Source organism: Strix aluco, chromosome 5 (genome assembly GCF_031877795.1).
Source record: "Strix aluco isolate bStrAlu1 chromosome 5, bStrAlu1.hap1, whole genome shotgun sequence".
NCBI classification, from domain to species: domain Eukaryota; kingdom Metazoa; phylum Chordata; class Aves; order Strigiformes; family Strigidae; genus Strix; species Strix aluco.
This window is the reverse complement of record NC_133935.1, coordinates 30,864,838-30,886,514: the sequence shown is the minus strand read 5'-3', so window position 1 is coordinate 30,886,514 and position 21,677 is coordinate 30,864,838. Positions and strand designations below refer to the sequence as shown.

At 43.6% G+C, this 21,677-nt stretch overlaps 2 protein-coding genes across 2 annotated transcripts in view; one reads left to right on the top strand and one right to left on the bottom strand.

Moving 5' to 3' along the window:
- Positions 1–14,135, top strand: part of DDX17 (DEAD-box helicase 17) — a 20,711-nt gene extending 6,576 nt beyond the window's left edge. The window contains exons 3-13 of the mRNA XM_074826651.1: positions 363–462; positions 580–713; positions 1,440–1,505; positions 1,799–1,940; positions 4,030–4,190; positions 4,280–4,452; positions 4,775–4,885; positions 5,354–5,415; positions 5,805–5,864; positions 10,071–10,310; positions 10,980–14,135. Coding sequence (XP_074682752.1) covers positions 363–462; positions 580–713; positions 1,440–1,505; positions 1,799–1,940; positions 4,030–4,190; positions 4,280–4,452; positions 4,775–4,885; positions 5,354–5,415; positions 5,805–5,864; positions 10,071–10,310; positions 10,980–11,503 — 1,773 coding nt within the window. The 3' untranslated portion in view covers positions 11,504–14,135. The remainder of the gene's footprint in view (positions 1–362; positions 463–579; positions 714–1,439; positions 1,506–1,798; positions 1,941–4,029; positions 4,191–4,279; positions 4,453–4,774; positions 4,886–5,353; positions 5,416–5,804; positions 5,865–10,070; positions 10,311–10,979) is intronic.
- Positions 14,136–21,677, bottom strand: KDELR3 (KDEL endoplasmic reticulum protein retention receptor 3). The gene is made up of 5 exons (XM_074826658.1): positions 21,337–21,677; positions 20,243–20,343; positions 19,554–19,712; positions 17,952–18,204; positions 14,136–14,933 (listed from the first exon to the last, which is right to left on the bottom strand). The coding sequence occupies exons 1-5, from the start codon at positions 21,425–21,427 to the stop codon at positions 14,893–14,895; spliced, it is 645 nt and encodes a 214-aa protein (XP_074682759.1). The 5' UTR covers positions 21,428–21,677; the 3' UTR covers positions 14,136–14,892.

Genomic DNA, 21,677 nt, shown 5'->3' with positions numbered 1-21,677 from the left:
AATCACTTTTGAAGCCGTTGGTCATTCCTGGCCTCTGGAAAAAGGGTATAGGTCTTAAAAATATTATATTAATACACTTTTTCATTAAAAAGGACTGGTTGGAAGAAGAGAGAGACATTAGTCCTTCTAGACTACATAGAGAGCTCATATGTCTGAATACTGGAGAAGCTATGTGGTAGCTCAATCTTAAAATAAAATCTTGAGGAAAGCGGTCCTTTTTATATCTCTGTTTCAATTCAGTTATCTAACGAAGCTGTTATATAGAGGTGTGAAGCGAGTTAATAGTTAGAAACACGCACTTTAAGTCCTTGCTGACATTCAGCATTTGTCTTTGCTTTTTTTTTTTTTTTTTATGTGAATAGTATGAAGTTGAAGAATTGCGAAGAAAGAAAGAGATAACAATTCGAGGAATGGAGGGCTGCCCCAAGCCTGTGTTTGCCTTCCACCAGTGTAGTTTTCCCCGTAAGTATTTTGCTGTTCGTTAAGATAATGAGGATTACTCAAAAGCAGTAACTGTTTAGGCCTGTTCTGGAGCCTCAGTTATCCTTTAAGAAATTTTTTCTTTTCTTAAATTCTTAGAGTATGTGATGGATGCCTTGATGGACCAGAACTTCACAGAACCCACTCCAATTCAGTGCCAAGGTTTTCCGCTAGCCCTCAGTGGTCGTGATATGGTGGGCATTGCACAGACTGGCTCTGGGAAGACGCTAGCAGTATGTATTCTTGCCTTTTATTTATTTGTTTAGTTTTCCTAGTCGCTTTGCAGAAATTACTCTCAGCTGCTTGTTAGTTTTTGGCTTGTCAGTTCTACAAGCATAAAGTGAGATGATTACATGTGCTTTATTGCGTCATGGGTGAGAAGTTTCAGCTAAACTAGCCTGTCTTATTCACAGGCATGTATTTTGTGTGTGTCTTTCTTTTTGTATGCTTAGTCACTTCTCTTTGGTCTATGCTTACATTGTCGTTTAAAAAACAGTCTGTGCTCTTTAGCATATTTGTTTTATTAACTATGCAAGTTAAAAAATGGTTGAGTCTTCAAGGTGTATGTTAGTTTTATCTGCAGTGGTTAAGAAGGAATTTTATCCTTTATGAAAAGCATTGAGTAGGGTCGGGATTGCTCAATTCTACTAATTTAGACTGCAAATTTAAATTTCAATGAGCCTTTCAGAGGTGCTGAGCAACTCTATTTTGTGCTAATGTCAAAGCAGATATGGTTGGTCAGCAGCTCTGAAAATCTTCTATTTTGTTGGGTAAGTGCAAGTATCTGTTTCTGCAGAATCCTGATCTTTATATAGCCAAGGTTTCTTGCTGTCAGGTGTTGGCTTCTTGAAGATTGTTTGGCTAAATGGGCTCTTGCCATGATCCAGTTGTCATGGCAGGAGGTCATTGGCATTGAATATTGAATTCCTGTGTCTTGACTTAAAGTTCTTCTGTTTTAGTACTTGTTGCCTGCAATTGTTCACATCAACCACCAACCGTATTTGGAGAGAGGGGATGGCCCAATTGTGAGTGCTTGTTGATTCTCTTCCTTTTTGTGTGTAAGGCATGGCATCATTAATGAGATGTGTACTTTATTTAATTGGTATATCAGAATAGTAAGTACAGAAATGTTTACTATCACTATGTGAACATCCCACTCAGTTGAAATTCTGTGCAATTGCTGACGTAGTCTAAAGATACTTAAATGTTTTAGCTAATAAAGAGCAGATGGTCCAACTTTGCTTATGGTGTCTGTGCGAAGCCCTTAAGTTAGGGATGTGTATGCAGCTTGGCTATCCTGAATTGATTCCTTCTGCAGTGTCTGGTTCTAGCACCTACTAGAGAGTTGGCCCAGCAAGTACAGCAGGTGGCTGATGATTATGGCAAATGTTCAAGACTGAAGAGTACCTGCATATATGGAGGAGCACCCAAAGGTCCCCAGATCAGAGATCTAGAAAGAGGTAACTTTAAAATGGGTGTTAGCAGTTTCTGGAGGAGGTGGTATTGTAAAGTGTCTGTCAGAATAAAGTGATCTGCTTAAAACCTGTTTGGAAGGCGGTGTGCGTGAATGAGGAGCTATTTCTTTCTCCAGTTACAATGATAGTTCATGAGGTAGGTCTCTGTTGTATAGCAACTTATTTGGATATTAGATTTCCTTTCTATTTTCTGTTTGAACTTCCCACTTGTGAAGATCATCAGGATGTAGGAAGGGGAAAAGGAAACTTAACAGAGAACAGGTTATTTTCAGGAACTGCAGTAGCAGCAAGTTTAAAGAATGATTTTTCTTAAGCCAAATTTCAAGTTTTCTGCCTAAGCTTGTTCAAATAATCATACTTAATTTCTGAATGTATAGAAACTTCTAGACAGTGGGGTTTGAGTTTATTATTGTTCTTAAGCACTAAGCTCTATTTCCATTCATGTACCCCATACCATTCTGTAACTGCCTTTCTGTACATAGCAAGGAGCTGGAGTTGGGAATGATGAGGAACCACAGTTCTGCAGCAGCCACTGTAACAGAGTTAGCTCAAGTGACCTAACCTTCATTACAAGGGCTAGTTAGATACTACTTCAAATGCAGGAATGTGCTGCTGGCTTTCATCTTCACTAAATGAAAAAAATGTAATAGAATTATGTGAAAAGATGTAAGAAGTATTATCAAGGTAAGATTAGATATACAGATCTACTCAAGAAATCAGAAAATTTTACTTACCGCTGCAGTTTGCAGAGTCATTATTGAAAACTGCAGTAATGGGATAAAAGCATGGATGGTAGGAGGCTGTAGGATAGCTTTGTTCAAGAAAATGGTAGTGCATTCCAATTCAAAAGTAGCATCTTCAGTGGGAGAGTCAAAGGATCCTCCTTGGGAGGATCAGCTTAGCTTGGTGGGTTTTTGCACACCTTTCTGGAGTGCTGTAGGTGTTCTGCTTATGAAGAAAACCCTTTGGTTGGAGAATGTGGGCAGGTTCAGTGCTTTCAGTCCTTTCAGATGTTAACTGGCTTTGGATGATTGCTTAGTGTTTTCTGCAGCAAAGATTGTTGAATAGATAAGCGTCCAGAAAACATATTTTCTTTTTCCTTTTTTTTCTCAGTTGTGATCTTTGGGGTATTTAATGTATTTACTTTGGAGGAATACATCATTAACAGAGATTGCAGTTTATTCAGTCTCCCTGGCAGACCGATGACTCCATTAGAAATGTAATTCCTGCATGAGCTTTATAGAAACTAGAAGTATGCCCAGCTTTGTCAGCTCTGGGGAGTCCAGGTTGACACAGATAAAAAGATCTGGGTTGCCACAAAATACTGTGCATCTGTAAGAGCAGTATCAAGAAAGCTGTTGGGTTTTTGCTCTTTTTTACCCCCCTGCTTCCCTAAACTTACCTGCCATGGACATTTCAATGACACTGAAGGACTCGCCTGTAAGATTTGGGAATCAGTGGAAACCAGTCCCCCCTTTTAAGTAGTGTATAAATTGCCATACCTGATACTAGTTTATGAATATTTGAATTCCATTTTTGTGCTAACAAATACAGGCAGGATTGCTGTCTGTCACTAGTGGTGCATAATTACTCAGTATTAAAGCTGATGCTTTGGCTTTATATATTAAAAAAAAAGGTGGAAGTAATTTGACCTGTACAGCAAGAGGAGCACTTCATGTTTGATTAACATGGGGAATTTAGCTGGAGTTCACTCTTACTTTTCTAGAGCTCTCTAGACCACATAATTCTGGATGAAGGTGGGTCAGGCTTTAGTAGAAGCTTGTTTTGCTTCTGATTTTTGGACAGCTCTTCACTAGTGTTTTCTGGCAGTAAGCTTTTAGCTTCTGTATTGCATTTATTATTCTAATGGCACTGTAACAGTAATTTCAGAATGGAAAAAAAAAACCTAAAAGAAACTAGGGCTTCTACTGAAATGACTCAATCTTGGGTACGAATGAGGGTGGTGCTTTTTTTTTAAACAATCTTGCTCTGGAAGGTGATTCATTCTGACTAAAAATACCAATTGACATTCAAATGAAGAGCCTTACTCTTTTTTCCTTATTCTGTTTTGAAGGTGTGGAGATCTGCATTGCTACACCAGGTCGTTTGATTGACTTCCTTGAGGCAGGAAAGACCAACCTTCGTCGGTGTACGTACCTAGTGCTGGATGAAGCAGACAGGATGTTGGACATGGGGTTTGAACCCCAAATTCGTAAAATTGTTGACCAGATAAGGGTGCGTGAACCTTGTAAAATGACAGTCTCCTTTGGTTTCCCGTTTGAAGCCCAGTACCTTAAATAAATCCGTTTTCCCTTTTTCCTTAGCCTGACAGACAGACTCTGATGTGGAGTGCCACCTGGCCAAAAGAAGTACGCCAGCTTGCCGAGGACTTCCTGCAGGACTATGTTCAGATCAATGTGGGAAACTTGGAGCTGAGTGCCAACCACAATATCCTGCAGATAGTGGATGTATGCATGGAAAGCGAGAAAGACCATAAGTAAGCTGGTTTTCCTGCCATCTCACTTTTTTGGTTGTACTTAAAAATCTACATTGCTTTGTAAGCCAAATATGAATTCTGAATAGTGAAGTGACTTGTAATATTATTTAACCTTTTAGTGTTAACAAAATAAGTCCTGTAATTAACTCCTCTATTGTGTATGTTCTAGCCATACTGTTATACAACAGACCTAAATTCTGTGTAAATGATGCTGACTTATTATGTGGATGCATGTTGTATATGTTCTCAATGTAAGTTGAGGGAGTGCTCCTATATTCTTTTATATGCGGATATACATCTTAGATCTCATGTCTATTTTTAGACTGATACAACTGATGGAAGAAATCATGGCAGAGAAGGAAAACAAGACTATCATCTTTGTGGAGACAAAGAGGCGATGTGATGATCTCACTCGAAGGATGCGCAGAGATGGGTGATTAGCTTCCCCTTGTTTCTAATGGGAAACAGAAATTGTAATCAAAAGCAGTAAGGTTTAAATGCTCATGATGCTATTGTCAGGAACAACTTGTCCATTCTTTTCTCGGCTGCATTCAGTCTTGGTTTCCCAGAAGATTCCACTCCACCAAAGCATTAGTGCAAGAGAGGCTATTTGTAAGATGTGCAGCTTTTAGTGTATCGGAATATTGATATGCTGATTGGGACTGTATCAGTATAGCAAATGGGATTTGGCTTAGATTTGGTTATGTGGGCAGTGAGTTTAATATGCAAGAAACAAACCAGTATGCATGCTAGGTAGATGCAGGCCAGAGGAGGACAGGGAATAAAAAATACTTCTGAAGTTTTTTATTTTTTGCCTTTTTACCAAAATGCCAGTAAAGCTCCCTGTTGCCTTTAATGTATGTACTTTCTGTCTATACTAATGTGCATCTCTGTTTGGCAGTTGGCCAGCTATGTGTATCCATGGAGACAAGAGTCAGCCAGAAAGAGATTGGGTGCTTAATGGTGAGTCCATCACTGAGAGGAGAATTAACTCGGGCTACTGTACATAATTTACCGAGACATGCTTTTCTCCAGCCTCCTTTTTTTTTTTTGTCTCTATACCCAATAGATACATTTCAAAAGAACTTCCTTTGCCTTTGTACTGTTAATTTCAGTACTTGTATTAGCCTTTTTTTTTTTTTTTTCTTTTTGACAAAAACACAATGGGGAAAATTGCTTAACCCAGAGAGCTGGATTTTGAAAAATAATTGACACATTATATCCCGGCTTGCTGGGGTTTCTGAAATTGACCCAACTTACCTAGATTCTGAAAAATGAGCATTTAGTGTAAATCAAGTTCAGGTAACTATCTTTTTGAAAAATCTTACTTCATAGCATGCTTTGTTTTACAGAGTTTCGTTCTGGAAAGGCTCCTATCCTCATTGCTACCGACGTTGCATCTCGTGGGCTAGGTTTGTACACATAGACCACTCTTGCCTACTGCTGCATATTTTTCTTCTTTGGACTGAAATATGTTTTCTTTTTAAAAAAAAAAAAAAAATTCAAAGCGTGATTTTCCCCCACATGTGAAATACGTTTTTTAACATTAATCTTTTTTTTTTCTTTCATATTCAAAGTCTCTTCCTGCTCCTAATGAACAGGCTTTGGTCTGCAGCAAGGCCTAGGCATGACCAATCGATCGCCAAGAGGGAGAAGAGACGTCCAATTATGCAACCCAACCCTTCCACCACACTCACTTCTTCCCCAAATCCAGCTTTTGTTGCTGGATGATAGGGATGGATTGCTCTCAGTTCAGAGCGTGTCAGATAAAGTTCAAGTAGGAAGTTGTGGGAGAGCATTTCAACAGCAAATAGCTAATATTCTCCCTGTATGACACACCACAGATTTGAACATACCAACCCCAGTGTACACGCATGTTTACCCCACAGATGTATTCACATCTGAGAAAGCACTGCTCCAGATCTTTGGTCTTGACATGTAACCTTCCCTCCTCTGTGTTCCTTCTAGGCAGGACCACTGAGATTATATATGGCCTTTAACACCATGTTACCCAAATGTGTAATTGAATCAAAATTGCACAGCTCTATTCTGGTGGTATGAAAATGATCTGTCTGGATGCATCAGTTGTGCCCCCTTTTTTAATAAGCATATCTGTATTGTGAAACACTGCGTGCTAAGCACAGTCCTAGTGTGCCCACTCTAGAAGAGGAGGATGGCTTCTGAAGTGCTCTGAGTTCAGTAACAGACATTGAATACTCTACCCTCCCTGAGTTTGGTAGAAGATAAACTACTTGGGGGTCGATATCTCATTGTAGTAAATTTTAGACAAAACTACTGCAAATCAGTGCAGATAAGCTCAGAGAAGTCTCTGTTAAATATCTCAGTTACCTGAGCTCTCTTTTTGTTCATGTGCTGGAAGGGTGGCTGTGCTGTGCATCATATGGTCACTTTAATACAGGCAGACCATTACTAGACTTTGTTCACACAACCTTCACCCCTCCTTCCCCTCCCCCCTCAAAAAACGTCCAACACTTCCTGAGAGAGGTGTTTATGTGGACTTCAGTCTCTGCCCTCTAGGGTCATGTCTGGACCTGTGCAGTTAGAACTTGGGCCTGTTGGGAGAAGGGACTGAGGCCTGAAACCAGTTTGTATGAAAGAGCTGCTTTCTGTAGCAGCATTTTTTAAACAGGCTTGCTATGTGCTGGTAGCTTCTTTGTGCATCTTGCCTAGACATTTAAAACAGCCTCACCCCCCGCAAAAAAAAACACTGCCCCCAAAACTACTCAATTGGATAACACTTCAGAAAACAGTGTCCCCACTTCCCATCCTCCACTTCACCTGAGCTAAGGGGGAAAGGTACCAGAGTCTGTTTCTTGTTACTGAACAACATCTCTGCTTGTTTTGGGGCCCTGAGTTTGCTGCTTCTTAAAATAAGTCACTTAACTGGCAAACTTCTGGACGACTTCCTCCAAGATCCTGGAAAGTGAAGGCTTCTACCTAAATAACATAAAACAGGGGCGCGCGCCTTTTGGCTGAGTCACCAGGGCTTTCCCTCTTCCTAATGGAACATTGGTTTCAAAAAAGCTTCTTCCAGGTAAGTTCTGAGTCCCATAATGACTTCTTTGTGATAATTCCCTGGAGTGAGGTCCTCTCTCTGCACTGATTTTTTTTTTTTTTTAAACTTTATTTTTTGTTCAGTCTATTAAACTAAAAACATTGAATTTGTTTTGTTTTGTTTTCTTTAACAGAAGCTTTGATATCAGCTGCAGATCATTCTCAGTGCAGGGGTGGGGGCACATCTACATTGATGGTCTAAACAGCTCTCTAGACTAGCATGTTTGCTAGTTTATCTCTCTCCTGATTAATAATTGGAGACTGTCTGTGCCATAGGGCATTCCGATGGTCTGACAAAGGGAATGTTTCCCAGGTAGCTGTCAAAAATGATAACACAGTTTCAATTCTTGATCCTGCTACATTATCTTCGAAAAGCGCAGGAAGATTGTGAGTGTGCGCAAATGCTTTGGAGCATGCTAGACTGGAGAAGCCGAGTCTTGTACTTGCTCTGGTCTTTTCTTCAGCGAGCTGCGTGCTCTACCAGGACCACTTTCTAGTCTGGAAAACACCCTTGCATTTTCCTCTTCCTGCCTTCCCATTCTTCCTGCTCCTCCCCAGTCAAGTCAGTTCTGTCTGCATTGGTAGCTACAATTCCCTGTGCTTTCTGCCGGGAAAGCACGTCCTTGTATCCTCTGTGGTAATTCAAGTCACTTTGCTACTGATGAATGTGTGAAACGGGACTGGCTGAGGATCATGTAGCCTGCAGCTTGTCAGACTAGTTACACTCTGGCTGTGAAGATGCAATCTGTCATACGTACTCCTCTCTTTACTTCACTTTCCCTTTTTAAAAAAACTGTTGCATCAAGGACCCTAGCTGGAGACTCGCGCAGCCCCCTGTGAAACCTGCCTTCTCACTCCCTTTTTTTGGTGTGATTCAGGACTTTGGAGTCAGCAAAGACTGAGGAGCCCCCTCTTTGCTGTAATAAGAAACAGACATAAAGTCCCCCTCTTGTCACTACAACCCTCTTGTTTTTATTTTTCCTACAACCCCTTTGAAATTGATGCAGTCTGGGCAATAGATGCAGTCTGACCCTTTGGATGTAATTTTTGTATCTTCATTTTTTTGACAATTGCCCCTAAGAACCCCAAATAGGGGACAAAAAGCGTTGGAGGACCTGAAACTTACCTGAACCCAGGTTCTCCGGCGCTTCACAACCAAATGGGGCTACAGAGAAGCGTCTAAGCCAGTTCACAGAGCGAGCGTGTGTGGGGACTTCTCGCTGCCATGGACCCTTGATGCATGCTCCCCGCGCTCCAGTGGTCCCGTGTCAGAGGGCGGAGTTTTCGAAAGGAGGCCGCCAAAAATAAAAGGCAAAGAGACGGGATCGGCTGCAGCGGTTTCCCACAGGAGGAGGGAGTGTGCATCGGTCTGGTAACAAAACAGAGAATGTTTCTCTCTTTAAAAAAAAAAACAAAAAACGAAAAAAAGGAAATCACAAAAATCTGTGTTTTATCTTGGATATTTTCAGAATATTCTTCTTAAAATGCAGATTTTTAATTTTTTTTTTATGAGCTGTTAGGGCAATACCATGCCTTTTAAAAATACTGTATACTATAGTAAATAGGTGCTTTTGAAACTTGAGGTGCTTTCACTGAAGCGTTACACTAACATTTACTTTGTTCCTGTCCCATAAGTTTACAAAGCCTGTCTTCCCATAAGGCATGCAGTTCTGATCTAAATTTTAATATTTCGCATTCAAAGCAATTTTGATCATTTCATTTCCTGCTTCCATCTGACACTGTAGGAAGTAGGGAATCACTAATGGAATTCAGGATTGTCCAGATTAGGAAAGCTCGCCAGAACTGGATGGAACAGCATGGTGAAATGTTAGTGCAATGCATTCTGGTGATAACTACAAAGCTGAGTTAAGATGTGCTAGGTCTGAATAATTTTTAAGGAGTTGGCTGAATAATACTAATGTAATTGGAGTGTCTTAAGCTTTAGGCTAGGGAAGGTAGTTCACTGTATTTTATTAGGACTATAAAAGTAAATATTTTTAAGATTGCCTTATATTTCATGTTACCAAGTGGAAGGTAAGTGATCTCATTACCGTTATTATTTGTTAGACTTCTCCCAACAGAGTAAAAGCTTTACCGTGGCCGTTCTGCCCTTCCTCCGCCCCAGTTTGCTCTGTCTGATGGTGGCATTTTCACTTTCCAGATTGTGTTTTTTTTTTTTAAAAAAAAACAAAGTACAAAATTAAATTAGCTTATTCACAAGCATCAGTGTCTTTGACACAGGAAGACAGAGAAGTGCATTCCGGGGAGGACGAATTTGAGTGCAGGGCAAAACTGCTTTAAAATTACCACTGTTTTTCAGGACACTGATCTTTGTTCCTGATGATCTTACATTTGAGTCTTCTACTCTTTTGGGATGAGTCTGTCTTGTATTTATTCCATGCAATTACTAACTTTGTATTTTTTTTTCTTATTACTGTCACCTGCATTCGTGCTCCCCACCTTTCGTTGGCACGTCCTCTCTTCTTCTCCCCTTTCCTCAACCCTACCCCTTCACTGTGCTTCGCACCTGGGCACTTCACAAGACGTGGAAGATGTTAAATTTGTGATAAACTACGACTATCCGAACAGCTCTGAAGATTATGTGCACCGTATTGGCCGTACCGCACGTAGTACCAACAAAGGTACTGCCTACACCTTCTTCACACCAGGAAACCTGAAACAAGCCAGGGAGCTTATCAAAGTGTTGGAAGAAGCCAATCAAGCCATCAATCCAAAACTGATGCAGCTTGTGGACCACAGAGGAGGAGGAGGTGGTGGTGGAGGTAAAAGCACATGGGAAAAGGGCTATTTTGAGGGAGGGAAGATTAAAAGAGGGTAGGGAAGTAGTAAGTACAAGTGTAAGGTAACAGACAGATTAATAATAAAGGTGTTTTGTACCCAAGGTCTCAACGTGTTATGTAGGTGGAGTATTTCTGTCCGACAGAGAGGTAGTTTGCTGTTTTACCTTGGCTGTAGATATTTTTTTTTCTCTCCTGGTAAGGTCCTCACAGAGCTAATTTCGCTTGAATTAATTAATCCCTCGCAGCTGCTTCTTAAGCAAAGGCAACAGGATGCGTGTGCGTGCATGTGCAAAATTGAAATCAGTAAAGGGGTACACTGACTTTACCTTCAGGGACTGAAACTATTTTTCCTCCCATTCCCTGAAGGAATAATAAGTTTCCTTATATTTCCAAGCTAGTCCTGAATTTCTTCTGTTTCTTTGTCTTCAAGCACATGCATTAAGAACCCTTTATGAACTTTGTATTTACACCTTGAAAAAAATGGAGAGATTTATGCACAGCTGTGCAGGGGAGTTACAGTCAGTCAAAAGAACTTGCTGCTTGTGGGCAAAATTGTGGATGTAGAAGGGGGAGAAAGGGTGGTGTAATTGGACCAGAGTTCATTGCTTAAGACTTGTTCACGGTACTAAATCTTAATATATCCATCGCCAGGAGGTCGTTCTCGTTACCGAACGAGCAGTTCAGTAAACAACCCTAACCTGATGTACCAGGAAGAGTGTGACAGGAGGCTCCGGGGAGTGAAAGAGGGCCGGAGAGACTCGGGTGGCTTCAGAGACCGTGAGCGTGGTGACAGTTATGCCAACGGAGCCAACAAGACCTATGGCAGTGCCTACGGGAGCCCAAATTCTGCTTTTGGGGCAGCACAGAGCCAGTATGGTTACACTCAAGGGAGCTATGGAGCAGCTGCCTATGGCACGAGTGGCTATGGCACTGCAGAGTACAGTGCTAGTGGCTATGGTGCCAGCACCACAGCTGCCACCGCTGGGAGAACCTCACAGAGCACTACCCAACAGCAGTATGCAGGGATGGTGGGGCGCTCGGGCCAGCAGCCACAGCCGCTCATGTCACAACAGTTTCCGCAGCCCCCTGCCACTAATGTGATGGGCTATATGGGACAGACTGCCACCTACCAGTACCCGCCCCCTCCCCCACCCCCTCCCCCCTCACGCAAATGAGACCACTCTCGCCTGATGGTGACCAGTGTAGACCTCTTGCATTTAAAGGAACCTTTTCTTTCTCTTCTTTCCCATTGTGATGTCTCATGCAGGTTAGATTTAGAATTCACACTCAGATCCCTCAAGCCCATCAGAAATGGCCCCCAGTCCACATTACTGACCCTGTCCTCTTTTTTTTTTCTTTTTTCTTTTTTTTTTTTTTTTAAGAGATATATATAGTTGACTGGAAAATTTATTATTTTTTGTCTTGCATGTTGAGGAAATTGGAAATTTTATTTTCTCTAAAAGAAATGGGTATAAGGCAGATAGGTCCCAGCTTGATCATCTTGGTGTCTAAGGTTTGTGTGAAAACTTACTTTTGAGGGGAGGAATTTCTATTCTGTAACATGTTAACTTAATTTCAGGAAGTATCAAGAGAGGTGGGAAACTTCGGGGAGCCAAAAAGCACTTCATTTAAAATAAATGCAAGGGAGCAATGCTCACTTCTCCTAATCTTAATTTTTTTTTTTAAATAGCTCACTATTATTGCTTGTAGTCTATCATAGGTGACTTTCTGTAGGAAAACTCTGCTCATTTGTCTGAGCTGGGCGGTGTTCAGATTAACGCCCCAGGTACATTGTTGGTGTTTTCTGCAGCTCTGGAGGCAGCGGTCCCATCTTCTGGTACCTGTAACACCCTGCAGTAGGGAAGTTGGGATTACAACCCCGTGTCAGAGACCAAACCTATATTGGATTTGATAACCTGAAAACCAGAGAGTTGCTGTAGGTACCGCTGCTATAATTAGCCAAGTAAGTTCTTTGCCTACAATTGTTAAACTGCAGTATCACAAATGTGGAGCCTGGTTATCCTTAAATTAGTTTCTGCTCTCAAATTACTATTGGGTTTATTGAGAGAAGTCTTATTTGAGAGCCCAGAAACTAAACAACTGAGATGATGAACAGCGTGTCTTGTTTGTCTTTCATGAACAAACTACGTTTTGCCACGGGGAATGTTCTGAATGCCGCTACGCTGAATAAAATGTGACAGAGTTTTCCACACTTAAATTGAAGACGTTTGAATAAGGTGGGCTGGGGGAAGGGCAAGGGGAGGAAAGGAGGAGGAGGAGATTGCCTGGAATCTCCTTTTCATGAGGTAAGCGGTGAGCTGGTTAGTGCATCTTGATTCTGAAGCTTTATTTCTTTTGTACCTTGCTCTGACTATTGCTTTTTCTGGCTTTTGAGTGCATTTCCCTGCTCCATTGGTCCCTTTGAGCTGAGCTCTCGCAGGTAGGTAGCATTTTAGAAAATGGTAGAGAAGAGTGAAATTTTAGTAAATACGTAAATAAAACTTGTTTATTTTACAGGCTAAGGTGGGTGTGAGGGGGTTTCCCCTTTAGTAAAGCATGTTGTTGACTTGTTATTTCTAATATCAGACGGTTCAGAGACAGTAGATGATAGCAGGAGTTGGCTGCTCTTGATCTGATAATACGACAAAAGAATGGATACATCTCCTGATTTGTGAGGCATAATGTTTGCATTATGAGAGTGCAGGGTTTTGGGGTTTTTTTCAGTTGGCGTTCTTGCATGTGGATGAACAAGGCAGCCCACTACTTCTGTAATAATGTGGAACTTCCTATAGCCCAGGAAAAGAGTTTGCTTATGAAGAAATGATTTCTTTTTAAATTTAATTTCTTCCCAGAGCAAAATTTTGGGGGATGAATGCACATTTTTTTGTGTGCAGTACACAGGTAGGTTGCTGACACGGGGAACAGGGAGAGATCTTCCAGAACCTTGGTTCCCTCGGCCCATCTTCTAGTTCCAGAGCTTGGGTGGGAAGTTCCTTTGCTTGTGTTAAGTGAAAGCCAGAAACATGTCATTTTTCCAGGCACTGACTGATTTGTCTTTGGCCTCTGTCACAAGCAAGTGTAGAGCTTCTTTTTTTTTTTTTTTTTTTTTCCTAATTTGTGAGTTCAATGCAGAAATGTGTTTGAGGGGTATAGGAGTAGGACATCTCACTGACTGGCTTTAAAAGGGTCTCTGGACCGCCAAAGCTGCCTTATAGTCTGCTGTAGCTTTCACTTCTTTATGGAGGGGACTTGTGCACATGTAAACATCTATGCCAAGTCTTTCAGTGCTTTATTGCCATTGAGGTCAGCTGAAGTCCAGGGTCTCAGTTCAGTTCAGAGTGTTAACCAGACTGTTGAATGCATAAATGCACCATGGCATGTGCTGCCCTGTCCCACCTGGTGCTTGCTGCTCTGTTCCATATACCAGCTGGAGGGCCCTTGTTGATAAAGCAGTAGCGTCTAGTATTGTTTGCGTTGTTTTCAATCTGTAAAAGTTTGTGGGAGTGTCAAATGAGTTGGGTGTCTCCTCCCCTCCCACTTCCTGAAGCAATTTACTGTTTGGACTTCTCTGAACGATGGAAGGGTTAGTGGCTTTGTGTAGGATCAGCATCTTATTCCACACACCTGCTGGTCTCTGAACACATTCCTGTTGTATTAATGAAGACTTGAATTGAGAGATTCATAGATCTGTGGTGTTCAGACACAGGATACTAAGAGCTATGTTACTATTCTTAGTTTGTAAATTGTCCTTTTGATACCATCTTGTTTTCTTTTGTAGGTATAAATAAAAACACTGTTGTCAATAAATTGTGAACTTTGTCTTTATTTTTGCAGTGTAAAGCCATCTTTGCCCCCGTTCTTCCCAGTTCTTAGAGTCAAATTCAAGGAGTTGGAAACTCTTGTTGGCAACCCACTGAATTTTAATTGAAATGGTCCCCGTTTGTAAAATACGAGGAACAACTTTCACTGAATGAGTGCATGGGGAGAATGTTTGAATACTTGTGGAACGGGACGATTGATGTCATTAGAAGGGAATGTATTTTTCCTGAATGTTACAGGACCTGAATAGAATGAGGGTCAGGCAGAGTTAACTTTCATTGTAGCATCTGCTGTGTCAGATGTGGCCATGTGTGAAATGGGTCAGTGGCCTTTGTATATGTTAGATCCAACCATGTTCCCTTTACTATAGGCACTTCTTAAAGGACTGAAGGACTAAAAGTAGTGACAATTTCCCTTAGACTCCTTGTGTTGCCTCAGGGTCAAGGTGGAGGCATGTTTTGGGAGGTAGATGCTGGGAAGAGCTGGGAGAGAATAATTTGCACTACTTCAGTATTGGCCAGCACTACTTACTAGCACCAAATTCAAGTAAGAAGAAATATAAAAAAAAAAGAGGGAAAGTCTCATATGGATGAAAAGCATATCAGCTTTCCAGGCCTCATCATCTTCCTGGCAATGGAGTGAAACTCAGCTGAGCCATCCGTTAGTCGAAAAGGGCCAGGAAAGGAAAGCTGTGATCTTAAGAGCTTCGTCTTCAGAATTTCTTGGGTTGTCTGTAGAAATGTCTTCAAACAGGCATGGGAAGACTTAGCTTCTTTCCTTTTAGGACTGTGCAGAGAGAAAGAGAAGGTAATGAAGGAATTTTGGGGAATTCAACTGTTTCATTGTTTCAACAATTTATTTTTTTAACACTTGCTAATTAGAATGCTAGATAGTGGGTTGCCAGGTTTGCAAACAGCGATGAGATTAAGGCTGTCAAATAGACTTTGTCGGGTATCCTCCATGTGCTGTTGTAGGCTAGTAGGAATAGGGCTGTGCTGTCTTCAGGTAACACAACTGCTTGTCTCAGTTATGACAGTGTGCTGACAGCTCCAGAGGATCCTGTTCATTGTGGAAGGAGCATCTAGGAGCATTTAGCAAGAAGGGTAAAAGCCTGAGAATGGAAGAATTTATGATCTTTGATGGGAGACAGCCACTACAAAATTTCTTCTAAGGGGGGGGCAAATCCACAACTTACTTTTCCTTTATGCTAAAGGGAAAGGGTCTTGTTTCCTCTTACGGTTATTCTCAAACACGGACCCTGTTTATTACCCCATTTTTTCTTGGTGTTGTAGGATAGAGTCTACTGTTCTATCCCCAGTGCTTTCTCCCTCCTTCTAATAAATAATATGGCCTGAATAAAGTCTGTGGTCAGACCTGCTCTGATTCTCCTCATCTCACCTGATCTGGAAGCTGGGATGGGAGGCCCCTTGGAAATGCCAGCGGCCCATAGGGTTTGATGGGGTGGATGGAGAAGTGGCTGATACCCCAGATGCGGGCAGAGGGACTGTGCCAGGCTGGAGAAATGGTGTGGTGGGGACCTCATGAAGGTCAGCAAAGGGAAATGCCGCATCCTGCCCCTGAGGTGGAACAACACCATGCACCACTATGTGCTGGGGGCTGCCCAGCTGGAAAGCGGCTTGTCAGAAAAGGCCCTGGTGCTGGTGGATGCCAAGTTGAACACAAGCCACCAATGTGCCCTCATGGCAAAGAATCCAAACAGCCTCCTGAGCTGCACTGCTGGCAGGTTGAGGGAGGTGGTCCTTCCTCTGCTTAGCCTTGGTGAGGCCACAGCTGGAGCTCTGGGCTCCCAGTACAAGGGACCGGGACATGCTGGAGCAAGTCCAGAAAGACCAGGAGGGTGGTTAAAGGTCTAGAGCATCTGGTGTAGGAGCACAGGCTGAGAGCTGAGACTGCTCAGCCTGGAGAAGGCTGAGAGGGGTCTTACCCCTGTGTATAAATGCCTGATGGGAGGAGTAAAGGAGACGATCCAGACTGCTTAGTGGTGCCCAGTAACGGGGCAAGGGGCAATGGGAAATTCCACTTAAACAAGAAAAATTTTTTACAGTGAGAATGATCAGACAGCAGCACAGTGCCTCCATCCTGGAGATACTCAGAACCTGTCTGGACAGGACCTTGAACAACCTGCTTTAGGTGACCCTACTGTGAGCAGGGGGGTGGATTAGATGGTCACCCTAGTTGCTTCCAACCTCAGCTGTTCCGTGAAATAAAAGCTTTTGGGAGCTGAAAGCTTCCTCGGAGTATCTTTCAGGTCCTTGTGTTAAACAGAAAGGAGCTCATCTAGTTTTGAAAACAAGATTAAGAGAACTTGCATTCTATAAAAATCCCTTTGCAATGCTTTGGTATAGACTCTGAAGTCTTATTAAATACATTTCTTTATATAACACATCTTTGGGGTTTTTTTGCAGCGTAGCTGCCCTTTTGTCTGAGCTCAGTCTTAGAAATGTTTTGAAAAGTGATATTTTTTTTTTTTTTGTAAGAGAGATGCAACCTGCTATAATATTGCTGGTTTTCATAAATGACTGCAAAGCATTTGCATATCTTCAGACCCCTTTTCTCTCTCATGATCCAGAACATTGGTGTAAAGGAAAAAAAAAAGCAATTCTCTTCCTGCTCTGATGTCCCAGGGACAAATGTTTTTTCTTCTGCCTCCTGTATCATCTAAATTTTGCAGTTCTATCACTAGCGATGTGAGACTGAAAGCCAGCAGTTGTTTTTTTTCCCCCTTTTGTTCCACCATCCACAACTACAAAGACTATGGATTTCTCACAAAATACAGAAGGACACGGGACGCATGAATTGAGTGAAGCTAAAATGGGAATTATTTAAAAAAAAAAAAAAAAACGGAATTGACGTGGAACACCTTGATCTTGGTTTTACAAAGTACTTTTCTGGCTACAAAAATGTTTTAATGACAGAAGGAAGTCTTAATCTGCCAAGGCCAGCCACCTGCTCTGTGCTCCTGTCACCTCTCTACCAGCAGGTATATTGCATGAAGCTACCAAATATCCATCCCTCAAAACATCAAATGTGGGCCATCACTACTGCTTTTGGCAGACTAGTTCAGGAATGTGAAGAAGGAAGAAAATATTTGTTCACCCGGCTAGACTTTATCAAATTCCATCCTCCTCAACAGAAAAGTGTTTTAAAGCGTACTTCAGCCGCAGCAAACCATAGCATGTTCTACCAGATTTTATGCCCTTGATGCACTTGTTAGCTCTGGTACGTAGCCATTTACCAAAGCATGGTGCTGAAGTGGAAGGGGCATCTGTTTTTGGGAAACAGAAAGGGCCGTCTTGTCCATGCAGATGCCTATCTTCCTACAGAATCAGTTCTTGAGAATGTTACATCTTTTCCGTCAAAAGAAAAAGTAGGCTTAATAATATCTCCATATGTCTGCACTTGCTTTCTCAGGTACATTGTCTGCCTACAGCTATTTTTTTTCTGCCTCAAAGTTTTTTCTGTGTGATTCATAATCTTTCAAAATGTACGTAGAATTGAATATACCGCAATTGTTACTTTCCAAGGTGGAGTTAAACCAGGCTTAGCTCTGGTTTAATTTATACTTTGTTTCACATGCAGGTCTAGAGCCTTGTGAGCAGAGATGCCCAACTTGCATTCAGGAGATACATTTTTTTAAATTGGATTTTAGGTGGACAGTGTGCATCACAAATACAGCAAAGAATAAACTCACATAAAGATTAATGCGTGGCAAGCTGCAGCTCCACCATACATTGCAAGAGTGCCGAATGAACCCTTCAGATCTATACCAACCTATTTACCTACCTTTGGTAACATAGAGATAGAAGAAGTCACAGTAGAAGATGGTTTGTACTACCCCAGAAACTACAGCGATCTGGTCATAGAAATTCTCTGTGTAGTAGCGCCAGACCCAGTTGGCAATGTAGAGAGCACGGTAGAGGCCCAGGAAGAAAAGGTAGTGTGTTGTAATGGTCTCTGCTTCCCCCGTCTTGCTGATCATGAAAAGCTGAGGAAGGATAGCCACAGACTCCAGGTAGATGGAGAAGGTCCAGAGTATCTGTGAGATGCAAAATGAAGGCAGTGGAGAGTCTGGGTGCTGGTTAATACACAGAATCAGAATCACAGAATCATCTAGGTTGGAAAAGACCTTGAAGATCATCTAGTCCAACCATTAACCCAACACTGACAGTTCCCAACTACACCATATCCCTCAGCGCTATGTCGGCCCGACTCTTAAACACCTCCAGGGATGGGGACTCCACCACCTCCCTGGGCAGCCCATTCCAACGCCTAACAACCCGTTCTGTAAAGAAAGGCTTCCTAATATCCAGTCTAAACCTTCCCTGGCACAACTTGAGGCCATTCCCTCTTGTTCTTTCGCTTATTACTTGGTTAAAGAGACTCATCCCCAGCTCTCTGCAACCTCCTTTCAGGTAGTTGTAGAGGGCGATGAGGTCTCCCCTCAGCCTCCTCTTCTCCAGACTAAACAACCCCAGTTCCCTCAGCCGCTCCTCCTACGACATGTGCTCCAGACCCTTCACCAGCTTCGTTGCCCTTCTCTGGACACACCGAGTAATTCAATGTCCTTTTTGTAGTGAGGGGCCCAAAACTGAACACAGTAATCGAGGTGCGGCCTCACCAGTGCCGAGTACAGGGGTAAGATCACTTCCCTGTCCCTGCTGGCCACGCTATTTCTGATACAAGCCAGGATGCCATTGGCCTTCTTGGCCACCTGGGCACACTGCTGGCTCATGTTCAGCCGGCTGTCAATCAACACCCCCAGGTCCTTCTCTGACTGGCAGCTCTCCAGCCACTCCTCCCCAAGCCTGTAGCACTGCTGGGGGTTGTTGTGGCCCAAGTGCAGCACCCGGCATTTGGCCTTATTGAAGCTCATACAGTTGGCCTTAGCCCATCGCTCCAGCCTGTCCAGATCTCTCTGCAGAGCCTCCCTACCCTCGAGCAGATCAACACTCCCACCCAGCTTGGTGTCATCTGCAAACTTACTGAGGGTGCACTCAATCCCCTTGTCTAGATCATCAATAAAGATGTTAAACAGGAGTGGCCCCAAAACCGAGCCCTGGGGGACACCACTCATGACTGGCCACCAACTGGATTTAACTCTTAACATGTTAAGACCCAAACCTTTTTTCATTTGGCAGAGCACCAATGTGTGAGCAGGATGAGTAGTGCTGCTGGAGTTCGGGAAAATGAGCCTGCTGTGCTGGGACTGAGAGGAGACAGCGCTGAGCTGCTCTATAGATGGTACAGTCTTCAAGGCCTGCCAACCTTGCCTTTCTTGCCTGCTTTTGCTGTTAAAAATTTCAACTATTCAATGTGCTGCTCACTCTGCTGCCTGGTGTTAGGCTGCTGCTTCCCCTCCCCTTCCCTGCCTCAGGTTTTCCTTACCTCCAAGGGGGTGAAGCTGTGGTTCTCCAGAAATGACAGGCCTGTGACAGGGACTAGTAGGAACTCAAGGCGAAAGGAGTCATTCTCGCTGTCAAACGTTTTCCGGAATTTCACGTAGATCATGTACATGGTGATGTAGGCACATAGCAAAAAAATTACCTGGGGGTGGGAAGGGAGACAGAAAGACCTTACCTGCAATTACACCTTCTGGGCTTGAAGAGAGGACGGCTTTGCCAAAGTCAAGATCTGTTAATCTGGTTCTGGTGGGGCCGTGACAGGGCGAGACAGTGGTGAATGCTTTTTCTGTGCTGGCTTGTGGATTGACTTCTGCGGAGATACTCCAGCAGTCAACTAAAGATTGCCCTACCATGAGGATCACACTTGTTTGAGCCCTCTAGGGCTCTGTGTGAAGAGGTTGGCTTGGTGGCAGCCATCTGTTAATATTCCTGCTGTGCAAGGACACCCAGGCCTGATTCGTGGCATCTCGTTCTGGTTTTGTTGGTACTAAATGTGGCGGACTTGGCTCACTCACTGTTTTTTTTTCTCAATGGAGGGCCAGTGACACCAAAGGAAGTATCTTTATCCACCCTTCCTGGCTGGAAAACTGACTTAGTGACTGTGTACCGTCACATCCCCAAGAAACCAGAGAGCTGAGGGGAGCCTCTGCTTCTGCACTGCCCTCTCCTTACCTTCATCACAGTGTTATAGACAGAGATGAAGGTCGTGAACAGGTCCAGATAGCGGGTTGTGAAGACGAGGGTGAAAAGAATCTGACTCTTCCCGGAGATACCTGCATGGCAGGGAGAAAAAAGGGAGGTAATGCAGATGGGAGGAAGGACCCTTAGGATGGTGGTTTCCCTTTGTGCCTTCTTTGGAAGTGGTGTATATACGTGCGTTGCTTTGTGAGCCAGGTGTGGCATGTAGGTGCTATGGTAGCTCTAGACCTATCCCAGGACTGACCAGAGTCTCCCAAGTAACAGGGCAGGCTCCTGCTGATGCCTCTGAGCCCTGCCTTGGGTCGTAAGGACCAGCACTTAGTGGGCACGTTCACTGCTTTGGCCAATTCAGTCCTTACTGTCATCAAAATGCCTAATGTCATCTTCCCTCCCTTGCCCCCTGTGCCTGCCCGCCTCCCCAGGGGTTGTGTGATGTGACATCTACCACATGAGGGAAGAGCTGCAGGATCAGGGACCAGCCCAGGGATGCTGATGGAGCTTAGTCACCGCTGGCAGGGAGATGCAGTCAGACCCACCCATTTCTCTACCTGGGATAATGGCTGTGGTGCTGCAGCCCAGCCCCAAAGTCTCTTGGGGACGAAACCATGAACTCTGAACAAAATCCTCCTGCAGGAAGCTGCTGTCCTGATTTCCTCGCCCAGGGACAGGACAGCCTCTGGTACCTGCCCACCCGCTGGAAGGACCCCCGACCTAAAGCAGGTCTCCCTCCAGGTTGTTGGTTTTGGTGCCACCACAGCTTCTTGTACTCATTTTCCACCTCCCTCTGGCCTTGCTGCCCTCTCATTTGCTTCACCACCCCAAGACCAACACCTGCCCAAGGCTGTGCACCTTGCCACATCACATCCTTCCAACACAGCCCTCTCCTCCTGTCAGGGGGACCTCCCAGAGGAGGAGGAGGATGACTTCCCTCGAAGACCCCAGTGGGGAGGGCTGCCAGCTTGTGTGGGCTATTGCTAGTCTTTTCAGCACCCATTTTGCTTGCACCCTTCGTCAAGCTGCCCTCCAGGAAGGGCCCCCCTCCTTCCCTGGGGTGTGGGAGCACTCACCGGCGCAGGACTTGGACTTCAGGATCTTCAGCAGGAGAATAATGATGGCCAGCAAGTGGGAGACATCCCCCAGGATGCGGAAGACGTTCATGGTGCCAGGGGGGTCTCCTCTAGGGTGAAGGGAGCAGGGCGCTTTCTGTGGGCAGGGAGGGCGAGGGCAAGGAGCTTTTCTTCCCTGAGCCTCAACCCAGCAAATGCTCTCCTCTAGCTCCACTTTACTTTTCGCCTGAGTATGGAGCCCTCTCTTCTGGCAGAGAAAAGTTCAGGCTCCCCTCTCCCCTGGTTGTGAGTGCCTTTCCGCTGCCAGGCGCTCAAGCTGGATGTCTCCCTTGCTTATTTTT

Bases quoted from the DNA above. Each gene is read 5' to 3' on its own strand.
- KDELR3 (XM_074826658.1), bottom strand. From the start codon at position 21,427: ATGAACGTCTTCCGCATCCTGGGGGATGTCTCCCACTTGCTGGCCATC. The intron at 20,344-21,336 runs GTGAGTGCTCCC...CCTGCCATGCAG, and splicing joins GAAGTCCAAGTCCTGCGCCG to GTATCTCCGGGAAGAGTCAG. The intron at 18,205-19,553 runs GTAAGGAAAACC...TGCATCTCACAG, and splicing joins ACAGCTTCACCCCCTTGGAG to ATACTCTGGACCTTCTCCAT.